The sequence below is a fragment of the Alexandromys fortis genome, unplaced genomic scaffold (genome assembly GCF_014885135.2).
Source record: "Alexandromys fortis isolate MF-2015 unplaced genomic scaffold, M_Fortis_MF-2015_v1.1 scaffold_171, whole genome shotgun sequence".
Lineage (NCBI taxonomy): Eukaryota > Metazoa > Chordata > Mammalia > Rodentia > Cricetidae > Alexandromys > Alexandromys fortis.
The window spans coordinates 2,798,430-2,814,531 of NW_026068066.1; the positions used below are offsets into that span (position 1 = coordinate 2,798,430).

The 16,102-nt window shown below is 40.6% G+C and overlaps 1 protein-coding gene across 11 annotated transcripts in view; it reads left to right on the forward strand.

Annotated features, from left to right (window-relative positions):
- Window positions 1–3,440: 3,440 nt before the first annotated feature.
- Cep295 (centrosomal protein 295) overlaps window positions 3,441–16,102 on the forward strand; it is a 46,890-nt gene continuing 34,228 nt past the window's right edge. For 10 of the 11 annotated variants that reach the window (XR_007588463.1, XM_050120637.1, XM_050120641.1 and 7 more), the window contains exons 1-6: window positions 3,441–3,596; window positions 5,732–5,865; window positions 7,218–7,418; window positions 8,700–8,824; window positions 10,025–10,118; window positions 14,609–14,704. Coding sequence is in view for 10 of the 11 variants with exons in the window: in XM_050120637.1 (XP_049976594.1) it covers window positions 3,479–3,596; window positions 5,732–5,865; window positions 7,218–7,418; window positions 8,700–8,824; window positions 10,025–10,118; window positions 14,609–14,704 (768 nt within the window). In the remaining variant the exon portion in view is untranslated. The remainder of the gene's footprint in view (window positions 3,597–5,731; window positions 5,866–7,217; window positions 7,419–8,699; window positions 8,825–10,024; window positions 10,119–14,608; window positions 14,705–16,102) is intronic. The other variant, XM_050120636.1, reaches the window with a different exon arrangement.

The following is a 16,102-nucleotide window of genomic DNA, read 5'->3' on the forward strand; positions in this document are numbered from 1 at the left end:
GGAGGTCTCCTGCAGTCAAAACTGATCTCTATTAACCTTGAAGGAATCTACAACCTTTCATTTACTGTGGAAACAAAAAGCATAACCTCGTCCCCAGTGCAATCCATTTTCTGAATTCCAATTTCAAGTTAAGACATCCCTAAAGTATCCAGGCTAGTTTAAGTCAGCATCCATTTTACAATCCATTATCTCTCAGCAGCTGTCATTTGCTCATTCAATTAAAAAAATTCAACACAGCACATTATAAGATCCAGACTCCCTGTTTATTTCCCATCTTTATATTTTATATACATTTTCCTTTATATTACCTCTCTCTCTCTCTTGACTTTACTTTATGATTTTAAACTGTTTTTTGTTATGACCATCTATACTCACATTTTTAAGCACCTATGCACATTTTAAAACACACTGGAACCTCTTTAGATGTTGGTCTGGACCTGCCTTGCTGTGTACCTGTAGCATTCTCTGACCATGTCAGCCAAACCTTAAACTCACTGCTGGGCTTTGTACTGGTGGCTGGCTCCACCCTGCTCGAGTCCATGAGAGCCAAGCTTATGCCCCATGGTCCTGGTTGAGAGTTGTGTTTAACTGGGAGCTGTGTTTAACCAGGAGCTGCATTTAACTGACCCAGCTCTCGGAAGTTGGTGACCACACTGTGGGGTGTTTTTACTTAGTTTGTTGTTTCTAAAGTGCCAGCTGCTCAAGTGTTTTGCTGTATAACAGAGACTGCCTCTGTATACTATGAAAACCTGGCTACTAAGAAGCTGTGTCTGCTTTCTTTTCCTTCCTTCCTTCCTTCCTTCCTTCCTTCCTTCCTTCCTTCCTTCCTTCCTTCCCTTTCTTTCTTTTTTTCAGCTTTCTTAGGCCCTACATAGAAATATATGCCCCCACATTGGGCTACAAATGTAGTTGGGATGTTCTTTGGTCCACCAACCAAATAATGACACAGAGACATATTCTTAATTATAAGTGCTAGGCCTTAGCTTAGGCTTGTCTCTAGCTAACTCTTTTGAACTTAAAGGAACTGATTTCTATTAAGCTATGTGGTGCCCTGAAGGTCACTTACGTCCTCTTCGCACTGTCCGTCATGCTGTCCTGCTCTCTCCATTTCTAGCTAGGCAGCCCTGGCTAGCTGAACCCCTGCTGGCTGGCTGGCCCCTTTGTCCTCTGCCTGCCTTCCCACCCATCCCTCCTCTGCCTAGATATTGGCCATTCAACTTTTTATTAGACTAATCAGGTGCCTTAGGCAGACAAGGTAAACCAGCAACACATCTTTACATAGTCAAACAGATATTCTGCAACACAAATAAATGCAACATATCTTTACATAGTAAACAATCTATTTCACAACAGAAGATTCCCTTTATTTTTGGCTTGTTTGTTGAATAGGGGTCTCATTATGCATCCCTGGTTGGTCAGGAACTTGCTATGTACCCTAGACTGGTTTCACACTTGTGATGATGCCCCTGCTTCTGCCTCCTGAGTGCTAATATTACAGGAGTGCACTTCACCCGACATTACTTTGTACTTTATCATCAGACTCTGAGAGAAACAATTAATAAATGGGACCTCCTGAAACTGAAAAGCTTCTGTAAAGCAAAGGATATGGTCAACAAGACAAAATGACAATCTAAAGAATGGGACAAGATCTTCACTAACCCCACATTATGCAGAGGGCTGATCTCCAAAATATACAAAGAACTCAGGAAATTGGAAACCAAAAGAACACATAATCCAATAATAAAATGGAGTACAGACCTAAACAGAGAACTCTCAACAAAGAAATCTAAAATGGCTGAAAGACACTTAAGGAAATGTTCAACATCCTTAGTCATCAGAGAAATGCAAATCAAAACAACTCTGAGATTCCATCTTACACCTGTAAGAATGGCCAAGATCAAAAACACTGATGACAGCTTATACTGGAGAGGTTGTGGGAAGAAGGGAACACTTCTGCATTGCTGGTGGGAATGCAAGCTGGTACAGCCCCTTTGGATGTCAGTGTGGCGATTTCTCAGAAATTTAGAAAACAACCTTCCTCAAGACCCAGCAATACCACTTTTGGGTATATGTCCAAAGGATGCTCAATCGTGCCACAAGGACATGTTTTCTCAACCATGTTCATAGCAGTATTGTTTGTCACAGTCAGAACCTGGAAACAACCTAAATAACCCTCAACCAAAGAATGGATAAGGAAAATGTGATACATTTACACAATGGAGTACTACACAGCAGAAAAAAATGACAGCTAATTTTGCAGGAAAATGGATGGAGCTAGAAAACATTATTTTGAGTGAGGTAACCCAGACCCAGAAAGATAATTATCACATGTACTCACTCATAGGTGGTTTTTAAACATAAAGCAAAGAAAGCCAGCCTACAAACCACAATCCCAGAGAACTTGGACAACAATGAGGACTCTAAGAGAGACTTACATGGATCTAATCTACATGGGAAGTAGAAAGTAGAAAAAGACAAGATCTCCTGAGTAAATTGGGAGCATGGGGACCTTGGGGGAGGGTTGAAGGGGTGAGGGAAGAGGCAGGGAGGGGAGCAGAGAAAAATGTAGAGCTCAATAAATATCAATAAAAATTTATTATTATAAAAAAGACTTAATTTCCTCCTAACTTGAATTTGGGCTGGCCCTGATACTTAGCCCAAAAATGCGTCAAAACTTACAATGTCTCAGCAAAAGCACTAAGAGTCGCACTCTGCCAGAGAATGCTCTTAGGATACCAGCGAACAAGCAGTGAGAGACAGATGTCTGTCTGGTCCCCACAACCAAGGCACAGGGAGGTAGACACCCACTGAGCACTGGCAACCGAGCCCTCAGCTGGCAGGAAACATGCCAGGTGAAAAGAATACGCCACTTTGGACGTTCCAGGGCAGCTTGGTCTACAAAAACACAGGTCTAATGGGAAACTATGACTCCAGCGGTTTAGGGTCTCAGCTAGAATGCAATAGAGTCGCGATGCAGTCTGACCTTCTCAGCCTACTGCGCTTACTTTGATTCCTCCTGTTTTCCTATTACAAACAAAACATATCTCAATCTCAAATTTCCACTTGGGGATTATCTTTCCAGAGGCCAGCTGGGCAGAGCACATAATTTGTCCACTCAGCAGCTCAACAAAGAGAAGCTCTAAGTGCCAGGCAACTGAAGCAAACGCGTCTCAAGAACAAGAAAGACTAACGTCCCTCTTCGTGGCTCGCCAGAGAGCTGCCCTTTTCTACATTTCTGCTTCTGAGTCTGTGAAGCCAACGCGGCTCCGGAGAGGAAGTGAGACCGGGAACCCGGGAGCTGTGAGAAATAATGGCCCGCTGCGCAACACTGCGCGTGCGCGAACGGAGGCAGGGCTGCGCGTGCGCGGGGCTGGAGATGGGCGGGGCCTCGGCACAGCGCGGCCTACTCGGCGGCCCCGGCGGAGGCGGGACCAGGCTGCTTCCCGCCGTCCGCTCCCGCCATTGGCGGGCCGTTTGAATGACGGAAGTGACGAGCGCCTGGCGATGGCCGTCCCGCAGGTACCCGAACGGCTGCTGGGTAGCCGGGCGGCTGCGGACGCCCGTGTGCCGTGAGACCCGACCGCACACGCTATCAGGTGAGTGACGGAGTCCCGGCGGGGTTCTCCCGGCAGGCCGCGAGCAGACGGGCGAGCCTCCGGCCCTTTAAACCGCCCCGAGGCCCTCCTGTGGAATCGGCCACCGGGAGCTCCTCTGGTTCCCTTCTGTCACACCCAGCTTTGAAAAAATAGCAGTCCAACCGCGCGGGTTGGTGCTCCCGGCCATCCCAGTACTCGGGACGCAGTGCTAAGGCCGGAGGAGCGCCTCGAGTTCAAGACTAGCCTGGGCGACATCGTGACACCTTGCCTCAAGAAACACAGCAGCCAGCGTACGGTTGTCGTCAGTCCTTTTGTTAGAATGTGTGCAGCGGTTTTGCACTAATTAAGCCGCACACGTAGTACACAACCCCGTGTGGTGGGTATTACCCCCCTTACACGGAGTAAAGAAACAAGACCCAAGGGGTCTGAGACTTGGCCACTGCCTTCTGCTAATGCGTGGCAGGCAACGTTGGCTCTTGCATCCGTGTGGTTTCAGTCTGGTATTTAAGGTTGTGATTACTGTGTATCAGATACTGCCTAATCCTCAGAATGAAATATGTCAAGTTAAGCCCTATAGCCATTACTGGACAGTTGCAAACCAGCACTTAAAAATCCACACGGATAGCAATGACTGGTAAGTAAACCAGGGACAGGATATTCAAGTAGTTGAGAGGTGCAGAAGAATACTTTCTACTATGGGAAACAGTATTCTTGGGGCCCCAAACACCCTTGGGAGTTAGTTTTTGTTTTGTTTCTTCTTAAGAACATTAGTGGGATGTATTGGAAGAGGTTTTATTCAAGCAATTACTCCTGTTTGCCATCAGAGCCCTCTTGTGTATATTCATGTACTAAATCACTGTCTCACTCAGTCCACCCTAAATTATAAAGTGCAAGACGGTTTTTCAGACAAAAAAAGTAAGGTAATGAGTAAGACCATACTTGTCCTGGCCACTCTTATAGAGGAGAATTCTCTGAACAAAGTATTGGCTCCCACTAGATTACCCAAACAGTTCATCGAAACCATATTTTTTAAGTTATTTTATTTATTTGAGCATTGATAGTTCTACCAAAGTCTACCAAAGGCAACTAGTGAAAAGCTAAAGGACAAGCCATCCTCTATGAATGTGCGTACAGATCGCCTGTATTCTAGGGAGATAGCAGGTAAAGCTCATTCCTGGAGGACAGTAAGACAGCTTGTCTGCTGTCACTGTGAAGAGACCAGAGATGTACGCTCATCTCAGATAAAGTCACAATGGTGTGCTGATGCCACGTGACCGTAGCAGCAGACCGGAAAGCATTTTCAAGTTAGACCAGCTGTGAATGATCACATTCTAGTTGCCCACACCACCTCCCTCTAGATGAGAGCATGCTAACATCTTAGTTCTAGAGAAGAGTGGATTATAGCACAGTGGAAGCAGTGCAAAGCCCCGAGTCCTGTCTCAGAACCACAGCAACAGAAAAGAAGTGTAGGGTGACATCAAGGCCACCCAAAAAGTAGCAGTAGAATAGACCTGGTAATCCAGGATATACTTCATATATCCAATTAGAAGTATTCTGAAGGTTTTTTTTTTTTTTTAAATATGGTCATTTTGGGGAAAAGGGGATAATATATATCCTGGTTAGTTTAGGTTGTCATGACACACTGAGTCATTTGGGAGGAGGGTTTCAGCTGAGAAAATGCTCCCACAGTCAGCCTGTAGGCACAGCTCTGATACATTTTCTTGGTTAATACTGACTGATGTGGAAGGACCTGACCTGCTGTGTACTGTACCATCTTTGGGCTGGGCATGCTGAATGGTTTAACAGACTGAGCAAGCCAGTGAGCAGCACGCCTCCTGTATCAGCTCCTGCTCCCGTGTTTCTGCCCATTGAGTTCCTGCCTTGACTTCCCTCAGTAGTGGACTGTGATGTGGAACTGTAAACTGAAATAAGCCCTTTATTCCCAAGATGATTTTGGTCATGGTGTTTTATTGAAACCATAGAACCCCTTATATATCATGTTTGTAAATAAGCTGGACTTTGCTCACCTGTTATTTTTCTTGTGTGTATACATGTATGTGTAAGTAGATTGTTTGTTGCCCTATTTTAACAATGTAGTTTATAGACATTCATCAGTTTATTTCTCTTCAATTTAGATCCTTTATATTTAAAATACACAGAAATGAAGAGAAAGGTAATGAACACTGGAAAACTGAGATTGAGTCCTAATGAGGAAGCCTTCATTTTGAAGGAAGATTATGAAAGAAGACGGAAACTAAGATTGCTTCAGGTATCATTTACTTGAGTTTAAGTTTTTTGTCTTCCTCAAATCCTTGATAATTTTTGGATTAGGTCGTTCTAAATGAAATGTTGCATTTAGGAGTTTCTTTCCTTGAAAGAGACCTGGTTCTTGTTTATAAACCAGTTTTGTAACATTTGAGAATAAGCAGATTGGAGAAGAGTTGAAAGATAGATGTTCCCTAACTCATGTATTGGAGAACAGTTGTTTGAATATGGAGATATTTTTAAAAATTTTTAATTCTTTGGTAATTGCATATATGGATGTAATGTATTTGTACCATACCCACCCTCTCTTTTCCCACCATTTCTGCCCCAACATCTCTCACATTCTCCCTACTTCACACCACCTTTTTCTGTTACTCTTTTTTCTTCTCCAATAACCCACTGAGTCCATGTAATTCCGCCTGTACCTGCATGTGTCTCCTGCTTCACTGGAGCATGCGCAGCTTACCATTGGGCCTCATTACTGAGGGAAACTAACTTTCCCTGCCAGCTATCAGCTCCCAGTGGCTCCTTAGATGACCCCATGATGTCTGGCTTGATCTTATGCAGATCTTGTGTCACAACCGTAAGTCTATGTGTGCAACAGTTTGACTATCAGGAGACATTATTTTGCAGTAATCTTTCTCAGTTTCTGGTTCTTTGAATCTTTCTGCTCCAGTTTACATGATGCATAGTTGGTGAAAATTAGAAAAGAAAGCTTAGCAAGAATTTGAAGAAGACTACTGGGAAGATGAAACAGACTTATTTATATGAGCTTCTAAGACAGATTTATTAAGAAATTTAAGATTGCCCTAACTAGCAATCTAAACTTAAGCCTTTGTGAACAATGTATAGCTTTCTATGTAGAACCAGAGATAATGGACTTAGAGAGGGAGCTCTCATCTGACCTTCTCGGCTATGAAACTTGTGCAGTCACCTTTTAATTTTAGCATTTTATATGTTATTGGGGTTCGAGAGATCAGGTGAAACAAGTCAACTAAGGGACTGTAGAAATAGCTTTGGGGGTTGCTGAGTAGGTAAAGGTACTTTATTGCCAAGCTTGGCAGACCAGGTCCTTTCCCAGGGACCCTCTTGTTGGAGTTCATGCAGGTTGACCTCTGCCCCCTGTGCTACGACACACATATACAAATAAATGAACATAATAAAAAAATTTCTTAGTGCCCCCCGTTTTTTCTTTGTAGATTTTTTTTTTTTTTTTGCTAATCATAGCCCTTACTTAACAAGTATTTGGGAAAATTGAAATACCTGAAGAGAATTCATTTGAATTTCTATTCTCAATTAGATTTTGGAAATGTTTAAACCCCTTCATATATTTTGTATGAAATACTCATCTTTCAGGTTCGCGAACAAGAAAGGGGCATTGCCTTCCAGATCAGAGAAGACATAAAACAGAGGCGAAATCAGCAGTTTTCGCGTTTGGCTGACGAACTAAGGGCAGAATGGGAAGAAGCACAAAGCCAGAAAATAGAGAACTTGGAAAAACTGTATCTGGCAAGTTTAAGACATATGGGAGAGGGACATCGACAGGCTAAAGAAAATGTGAGTGAGCTCATCTCATCACTGCGGACGCAGGGTGCTTAGACTAAATACATGATAAGCGTGTTTTAATGTATAGAACTGGGAGAGGCAAGCTGACCTTTATTTTCTAAATCAGTTTAATCTACTGTGAGAATAATGGTATTATTTGTTTCCTTGTAAATCTGCCAAGTACACCTTTCTTCCTCTGGTGTTCAAGTTAACATTATTTCTTCCGATTCTTGCCTGTATAAAGACGGTAACCTATGCCATCAGAAATTGTCTGTCTCAAGCAACTTGAGTAGATTGAGGGACTCAATTCAGATTCATTCCTACCACCTCTAAATACATAGTAGTGAATATGTATGCACTTGTATTTAGTTGGTGGCTTTCCTAAACGCAAGTAAAGCTAAGTGTTTCAACAGGGCCTTGAGTTCATTTGTGCTTATTGTAATTTATGGCTAGAAAATAAAAAAAGAGACAGGAGGACTTCCTTAAGTTCAGAGGCAGCTTGGTCAACATCGTAAGTTACAGGTCAGTCAAGGCTACATAACAGAACTAAATAAAAAGGGGAGGGAGGGAGAGATGAAGGAAAGAAATGCTAGTTGGTCATTCCAGAGTCAGTGACACAATAAACAGGCTGGCTCCAAAAAAGACAAATCTTTAATTACTAAGGAAAAGAAATACCTTGAAGTGATGTGGCATCTTGGTTTCTGTGTGTTTTTTACCAACAGCTATAAGTTCTAATGTTATTTTGTTTATTTATCTATCTGTTTATTTATTTATTCATGCTTTTTTCAGATCAATATTGTCCTTGTGTTTAATTTTTTCCCAAGCCTAACTCATTTAAAGGACACCCATATGATTTTTGCAGACCAGAGAACCTCTTGTATTACTATAAATTGAATGTTTTAGTTTAAATAAAATATTTTAGTGGTTAATTTAATCCTTGTCCAAAGTAGCCTGATATTTTATGTTTTCATGCTAAGCTAAATGATTACTTCTATGGTATGGTGGTAGTAGTACTATTCCTGTGCTTTGGAACGTATGGTGTACTTATGGGAAGGGTGACAAAATTGAAAGATGACTTCTGGGCTGGAGAGATGGCTCAGCGGTTAAGCACTCTGGCTGCTCTTCCAGAGGTTCTGAGTTCAATTTCCAACAACCACATGGTGGCTCACATCATCCATAATATCTAATGCCTTCTGGCATAAAGAAAGGCAAGTAACTTCTATGTTGATCTCAAATAGACACATTTCTGTTTATCTTGTTTAACAAGCCTTTTTAAGTAATGTGTACTTCTAGGAACCTGACTTGGACGCTCTGGCTCAGCGGGCAGCAGAAAGAAAAAGAAAAGCTGAACTGAGGCATAAAGAAGCCCTTAAAGTGCAGAAAAATCAAAAAGAAATGTTGATGAAACAGAAAACCAGGTAACAAGATAACGTTTTCCATATTTTCAGCTGAAACCGGTGTGTCTAGAAATAGAGGGTGTGTAGCAGGCTGTGTGAGCACATGCTAAGTAAAAGGTTGTGTAGACGCTGTACTCTGCACCGCTCTCACTAAGCTAGGAATGTTTCTTAGCTGAGCCAACATTCTGAGTTCAGTGGCAGGGGCTAAGTTTCTGAAGAAATGTATGGACATTTCATACTTAATATCAACCAAAAAACTGTTTCTGATGTAAAAAGGAAGTTTTTAAAAATCTATGTGATAAGAGATCTTTGGGCAGGACATGGTGGTGCACACCTTTAGTTCCAGCACTTGGGAGGCAAAGGTGGGCAGTTTTTTATAAGTTCAAGGCCAGCCTGGTCTACATATCTAATTTTAGGCTAGCCAGGGACAGAATATTTTGAGACAGAATAGTGAGATTCTGTCTCAAAACACACAAGCACAGGATGTTGTGGACAGGAAAACCTCAGCTGTTAGTAATTTTTGCATGCTGTTACTGGTCTGCACTGGTCAGCTGGTCATTTTACACATGATCTATCTTTAACATTCCTAGTTCTGCTTGTTTTTTTTTTTTTAGGTTTATTTATTTATTATGCATATAGTATTCTGCATGCGTGTATCCCTGCATGCCAGAAGAGGGCACTAGATCTCACTATAGATCATTGTGAACCACCACATGGTTGCTGGGAATTGAACTCAGGATCTCTGGAAGAGCAGCCAGTGCTCTTAACCTCTGAGCAAGGTCTCCAGCCCCATCTAGTTCTGCTCTTACTGTAAAAAACTCTAAAATAATGGTTCTTAACCTATAGTGGGGTCAGACGGCCCTTTCACAGGTCACCTAAGACTGTCTGCCTCTCAGATATTTAGGTTATGATTCATAATGGTAGCAAAACTACCATTATGAAGTGACAACAAAATAATTTTATGGTTGGGGGTCACCACAATATGAGCAGCTGTATGAAGGGGTTGAAGCGTTTGGAAGGTTGAGAGCCACTGCTGTCTATTATTCAGTTGAACCTCCGGTCCTTATTTAAGCCTCTTGTAGTTGGTAAACATGTTCTTACATGTATGTTTGGTCAAACAGCAAATTGAGTGTGGACTCAACTAAAAATGAGTTTCTGTTCCTCTTGGTGACAGCAGGTATTACCTGAGAGACTAATTGGTGGCATCTCTTGTCTTTTAAGGCATATAAAAGCTCGAAAGGAAGCATTGCTTGTGGAAAAAGAGAGATCGGCTAAAGTGGCCAGGCTGCCGCCTCCTGTCCCGGCCCCTTTTGAGGTGAGTTGCCTAGAGCTTTGTTTAAACAGGTTTTAGTTGCATGATATAGGAGTATTTTAAAATTCTAGATATTGTTTTACCTATAAATTAATATATGTTTTTAAGAACTTTAAAAAGTAATAGTAATGACAGTTTTCTTGGTTACCTAATGCCCACTGTGTGTTGAGTTTTCCCCAGTGGGAGTTTTATGTTTGTTAAGATAGTGATTTGGGTTTTTACGTTCTGCCTTTTTTTTATAGCTTTATTTGTCAAAAAAAAGAGTTACATTATTTGTCTTATAGACAGCTCATATTCTGGATTTGGTTCATAGTCTAATAAAGAAGTAGAGCTCAGATACATTTAAATTTTTGTTTACAATCATAAGGTCATGCAAAGTTTATTTATAGAGTATCCTGTGTCCTTTATAATCAGGCTCAATTTTGTTTACATGTTTGAAACAGTTCAATTAAATGAGTACTAGAATGGACATGGTTGCTCATACCTATCTTCTCAGCACTGGTGAAGCTGAAGCCGGAGGTGCCTAGTGAGCAAAACAGTAAGATTTGCTACAAAAAAAAGGAGAGAGAGAGAATAGGAAAAAAATCAGTTCTCTTATTTATATTAGCGTTTTAGTGCTGATTAGCCTTAGTGATTGGAGTTACTATATGGATAACTATCAAAATGACAGTTACTTTATGTGAAAAGTTAAAGGCTTTTTAAAAAAAAGTTTGAAAACTTAATACTGGAATGAGTTTGTCTATTTTGTATTTGTGTATATGTGATCAGCATGAGTGTCAGGCTCTGGGGTCTTCCCTGCTCTCACAGGGCTGCCTGCCATGAAAGTGTCCTATTTCAGCTACTCTCCCAGGGCCATGCAAGATATTAGAAAGGCAGGCAATATTTTAACCTATCATGCCTTTTGATAGATTTTTATTATAATTTCCAATATTCATAAGCCAAAATAACTTTAGTTTCTTAGAATGCTTTTTCAGAGTGCAGGATAGGTAGAATAATTAGTTCCAGGGTAGTAAATTTGTAAATATTTTCTTTGGTGTAGGGGTGGTATCTTTCATTTTCGTGAGTATCATTCTGGAGATACTGTTTTATTATTCTGCACACAGCTTTTATCGTTATTCCTTTTTTTTAAAATCATTCTGAAGTTTATATCCTCGTTATTGAAGAGAAGAAGGCTCTTTAAGCTTTCTCTGTATCCATGGTTCTCAAGTGTTCTGTAGCCCAGCGAATGACTCTGGCTCCTTGTGATCATACTTAGTCCCACTTCGTTTGTGTGTCTTTCTTGTGTGTTGTTGTTGTTTGTAGATATATAGCTCTTATAAATTAAGATCTGGGTGATTGTATGTAGTAACAGGAGCAGCGGGCTGCGTTCCTTTTGGGATCCCAGCTCCCCGGATAGTTTACAACCGAAATAATTACATGGAAACTGTATTCATTTAAACACTGTCTGGCCCATTAGTTCTAGCCTCTTATTGGCTAACTCTCACATCTTGACTAACCCATATCTAATAATCTGTAATAATCTGTGTGTCACCACGAAGTCGTGGCTTACCGGCATGAGTCTAGCAAGCGTCCCTCTCGGGAAGGGGAATCATGGTGTCTGCCTGACTCTGCTTCTTTCTCCCAGCATTCTGTTCTGTCTACTCCACCTATCTAAGCTGCTGTCCTATCAGAGACCAAGGCAGTCTCTTTATTTGATCAATGAAAGTAACACATAGACAGAAGACCCACCTACATCAATTATATTCTTGTTTGGTTTTACAGTAGGCTCTTTATTCAGGCTACCCAGGTCTTTGGGGAAGAAGAGTATCTTAGAATACGTCTTGAGCTGGTTGTGAGTTGGTGATATAAAAGGAAGTAATAGGACTTTGTTTAAAGGTCTAAGTTGTGGAGTATTTGGGGAACCTTGAAGGTAAGTTGTACCCTTTAAGGACCTTGTGTCATATATATAGAATTTAGGTGCATCTGGGTCACTATTTTTTCAAACAGATAAAAATCAATTACTGAGAAACCTGAGGGAAAAAGTGTGAACTATTTAGACTGCTCAGACTAAGAATATTTTAGTAGGGCATGGCAGCACTTTGAGGTAGAGGCAGGAAGATCAAGAGTTCAAGGCCAGTCTTGCCTATGTGGCAAGTTGGAAGCTAGCTTAGACTGTGTGAGACCCAAGCAAACAAATAGAAAACAGGGTTTTGTTTTACTTAATCCAAGGAAAAAATATCATTTTGGATATACTAAACTCTTATTCAAGAACTGTCCCTATGATTTAGTGAATGGGCCCTGTTGCATATCTGTCGTTTTATGTCTCGTTTCCTTGCCCTGATGGCCATACAAAGTAAAAGCCATACCTGTTTCACACGTGGGGAAAAGCGAAGACAGAGGGTTAACTAACTTGACTAGAGAACCAGAGTTTATATCAAGACCTGATTGTACAAACTCTTGTTTTTCCTGTGGCACTTAGCTTCCCATGAATCCACTTCTTTAGACTTCACTGAGGTCAACTAGCAGCACTAGGGTCTGCAAATGTAAACAGCCATGGTATTGAGAACCTCAGTGCTGGGAGAATTGGAATGTCGTAGGTAGTATGAAAGCCTCTTTCTTTTTGGCACTGCCTTTGGAGATAGTACTAGATACAGGAGGAAAACAGGCTTGTTTTATAGTAGTTGTTGCATACACCACTTTTGCTGGGTAAGCCAATCTCAGCTGAGTATTGCTTTTAGCCTGCACCCTGGTGGTTTAAGTCTAGTGATAGCTTACAGCAGAGCAGAGAGCGCAGGCTGAGCAATTTAGAATCATTTACTAATCATCCTAACAATGCTAACCGTCCATGGACTTATTTGTTGAAACTCTAAAGTCTAACTCACTGGAAACTGTGTTTTAACTAACAGTTGGTGGTGATTATAATCTCAATAGGGAGTCTCGATTTCAGTCTATATATAGCTACCTTGATTTTGGGAGTACTGGTTCTTGGGAGTTGCTTGTAAACTGAGACATCTATATGTCAGGACATAATAAATTGTAACGGACTAAATTACCTTTATGCCAAGGTATTGGAAGCAAGAAACTAGCTTATTTAATCTTTTTGAGACTTGTGGAATTAGTGTGCTTAAATCTTAGCCAGTGTTTCCAGACCAAGATTAATACATGATTAAACATTGAGGGCTGAGACTAATGTGAACTCCAGTGGAATTTTTGTGATTAGTAGTGCTTCTAACCTGATTGGGTCTTATAGGCATGTTTTTTTTTTTTTTAATATTTATTTATTATTATGTATACAATATTCTGTCTGTATGCCTGAAGGCCAGAAGAGGGCGCCAGACCTCTTTACAGATGGTTGTGAGCCACCACGTGGTTGCTGGGAATTGAACTCAGGACCTTTGGAAGAGCAGGCAATGCTCTTAACCACTGAGCCATCTCTCCAGCCCCTTGTAGGCATGTTTTTATTCAGGAGATCTGAAAGTGCTCTCAGTTCTGGAGATGGAGCTCAGTGGAAGAGCACCTCCCTGGGTACAGTCCCCAGTAAAGAGCACCGTAGAGGAGCTACTGTAGCAAAAATAACTGTCTCTTTAAATAACTTAGAAGTTAGAGTGAACTTCTGAACTGAAATAAAAACATTGACTATAATATACATATCTAGAAGGTCGATGAAATATTTAAAAATCTAATATTTTTATTAAAACTTGAAGTGATTTGCTTGGCGGTAGTGGCACATGCCTTTAATCCCAGCACTGAGAAGGCAGAGGCAGGCGGATATGTGAGTTCGAGGCCAGCCTGGTCTATAAGAGCTAGTTCCAGGATAGGCACCCAAGCTACAGGAAAACCCTGTTTTTTTTTTTTTTTTAAGAAAGAAAAAAAAACTTGAAGTAATTTAACTCTGGGTGAAAAGATTTATTTCATTATTAAGCAGATTTTGGCATTGGTCTTGTTTTAGTGCATTTCCTGTTTCTAGTAATACAGTGCATTAGGCAAGGCATAGAGAAGACTGGGCTGCATCTGGTGTGCTCTTCTGACTGGCAGTCATAAGTTGGTGGAAAGCATCAAAGCCATAAACTAGGAGATCTAGGCAAACCGGTTTTGTAGAAGACTTATTTTAGGAACAGATAACCATGACATGCATTAATCACTTGAAGGCATTAATCTATTCACTAATAACTCCAGAAATTTCTACCCTGTTCCCTCCTAACATTGCCTAGTGAGGATTAAATTTGAACAAATTGTAGAACAATCCATAGCATGGATTAATACACAGCTTTGTGGCCGTGCATGTCTGTAATCCTAACACTCTGGAGGGTGGGGCAGACGGATTGCCATAAATTCCAGGCCAGCCAGGCTACACTGCAAAATATTATTTCAAAAATAAAAACAAATTTGCCTTTTGCATTAGATCTAGGTTTATTGAAAATGTGTGCTCCCTTAATGGAGATGGCCAAAAGAAAAAAAAGAAAAGAAACTGTGTGCTCTTTACCTAATCTCTTATTTTATATGCTATTTTCCAGAACATTGAAGTGAACAGAATTCCTTCCTTGAAGACCAATAGTTCCACCTACCATCACATTTCAACTTTTGTGAGCAGACAGATGGGCACAAAGCAGGTGATTGACTTACTGTGTGTTCATAGTTCACTGGGTCTCTCTGTGTTCATCAGTTGAAGTTTATCTTGAGTCTTTGTCTAGTGGGGCCATTTCTCAAAATTTGAACAATGCTACTAACTGTCCTAGGTTAAAAGAACAAAAAGCCTTGTAAATGTGTTTTGACTTTTCATGTCAGATATATTGTTTTCTCCTATGAATGGAAGAGATACATAGCTATTTGTGACTGTCTTTTAAAATAGTAAATATATTCTTATCATGCATTGTACAAAATAGGTTTTATTATAACATAAAGGAGGTTTTAAAACTTTTGATCATGAGTAGACTCTTTGCAGAAATAGAACTTTATATAGAAGGTGAACTCAGAGAAATATCAATGATCTCACCACCAGAAGACAAAATGGTTAACATCATATGGGTTAGAGTCTGTCTTTATGTATAAATATGCACACAAAGACTTAAAAACAGGATTTTTTAAATAATATTTGTGAATGTTTTACCTTGCATGTGTGTCTGTGTGCCATATCAAATGCCTGATAGCTGCAGAAGCCAGAAGAGAGGGTCATCTGATCCCCTATGACTGGAATTACAGATATTGTGATCTGTCATCTGGGTACTGGGAGTTGAGCCTGGGTTCTCCAGAACATCTGTCTTCCCATTCCTTTATCTTTATAGATATTATGACTTAAAAGTCTCTGCCAGTATTAAGAGTGAGCAACTGATATTTCCTTTTTATAATTGCTATTACTCTGTAACAGTAATTTTGCAATTTTTTTTTTTTGTCTTTCTTTTTTGGGGGGTGAGAGTTCTTGTATAACAGCCCTAGCTGTCCTAGAACTAGCACTTTAGACCAGGCTGGCCTCAAACTCACAGAGATCCGCCTGCTTCTACCTCCTGAGTGCTGGGATTAAAGATGTGCACCACCACCACCCAGCCTGTCTTGTTTCTTTTTGAGAGAAAGTCTCACCATATAGCCCTGGCTGACTTGGAACTCACAGAGATCTACCTGCCTCAGCCTCAGCCTCTATGCTGGGATTAAAGACATATACTGGTATTCCTAGTTAATAACTTTTGTTGTCATTATTGTTCCAATTTGTTGATATAATTTGATCAGATAAAGAACAAGCTTTTTCACTTCTGGTTACATTCAAAATGCTGCCTATGTGTTGAAGAGATAGCTCAGTAGTTAAGTGTTTACTGTGCTTGTAGAGGACCTACACCCACTTGGACTTCTAACCAGCTTTAACTCCAGCTCCAGAAAATCAGACACCCTCTTCTGGACTCTCAGGGCACCTGCACTCACACATGCACATATACATAATTAAAATAAAGGTTAAATAAAATGCTGTATATATTTGAAAGTAGATGTTCAAATCATAAAAAATAACAAGATATCTCACT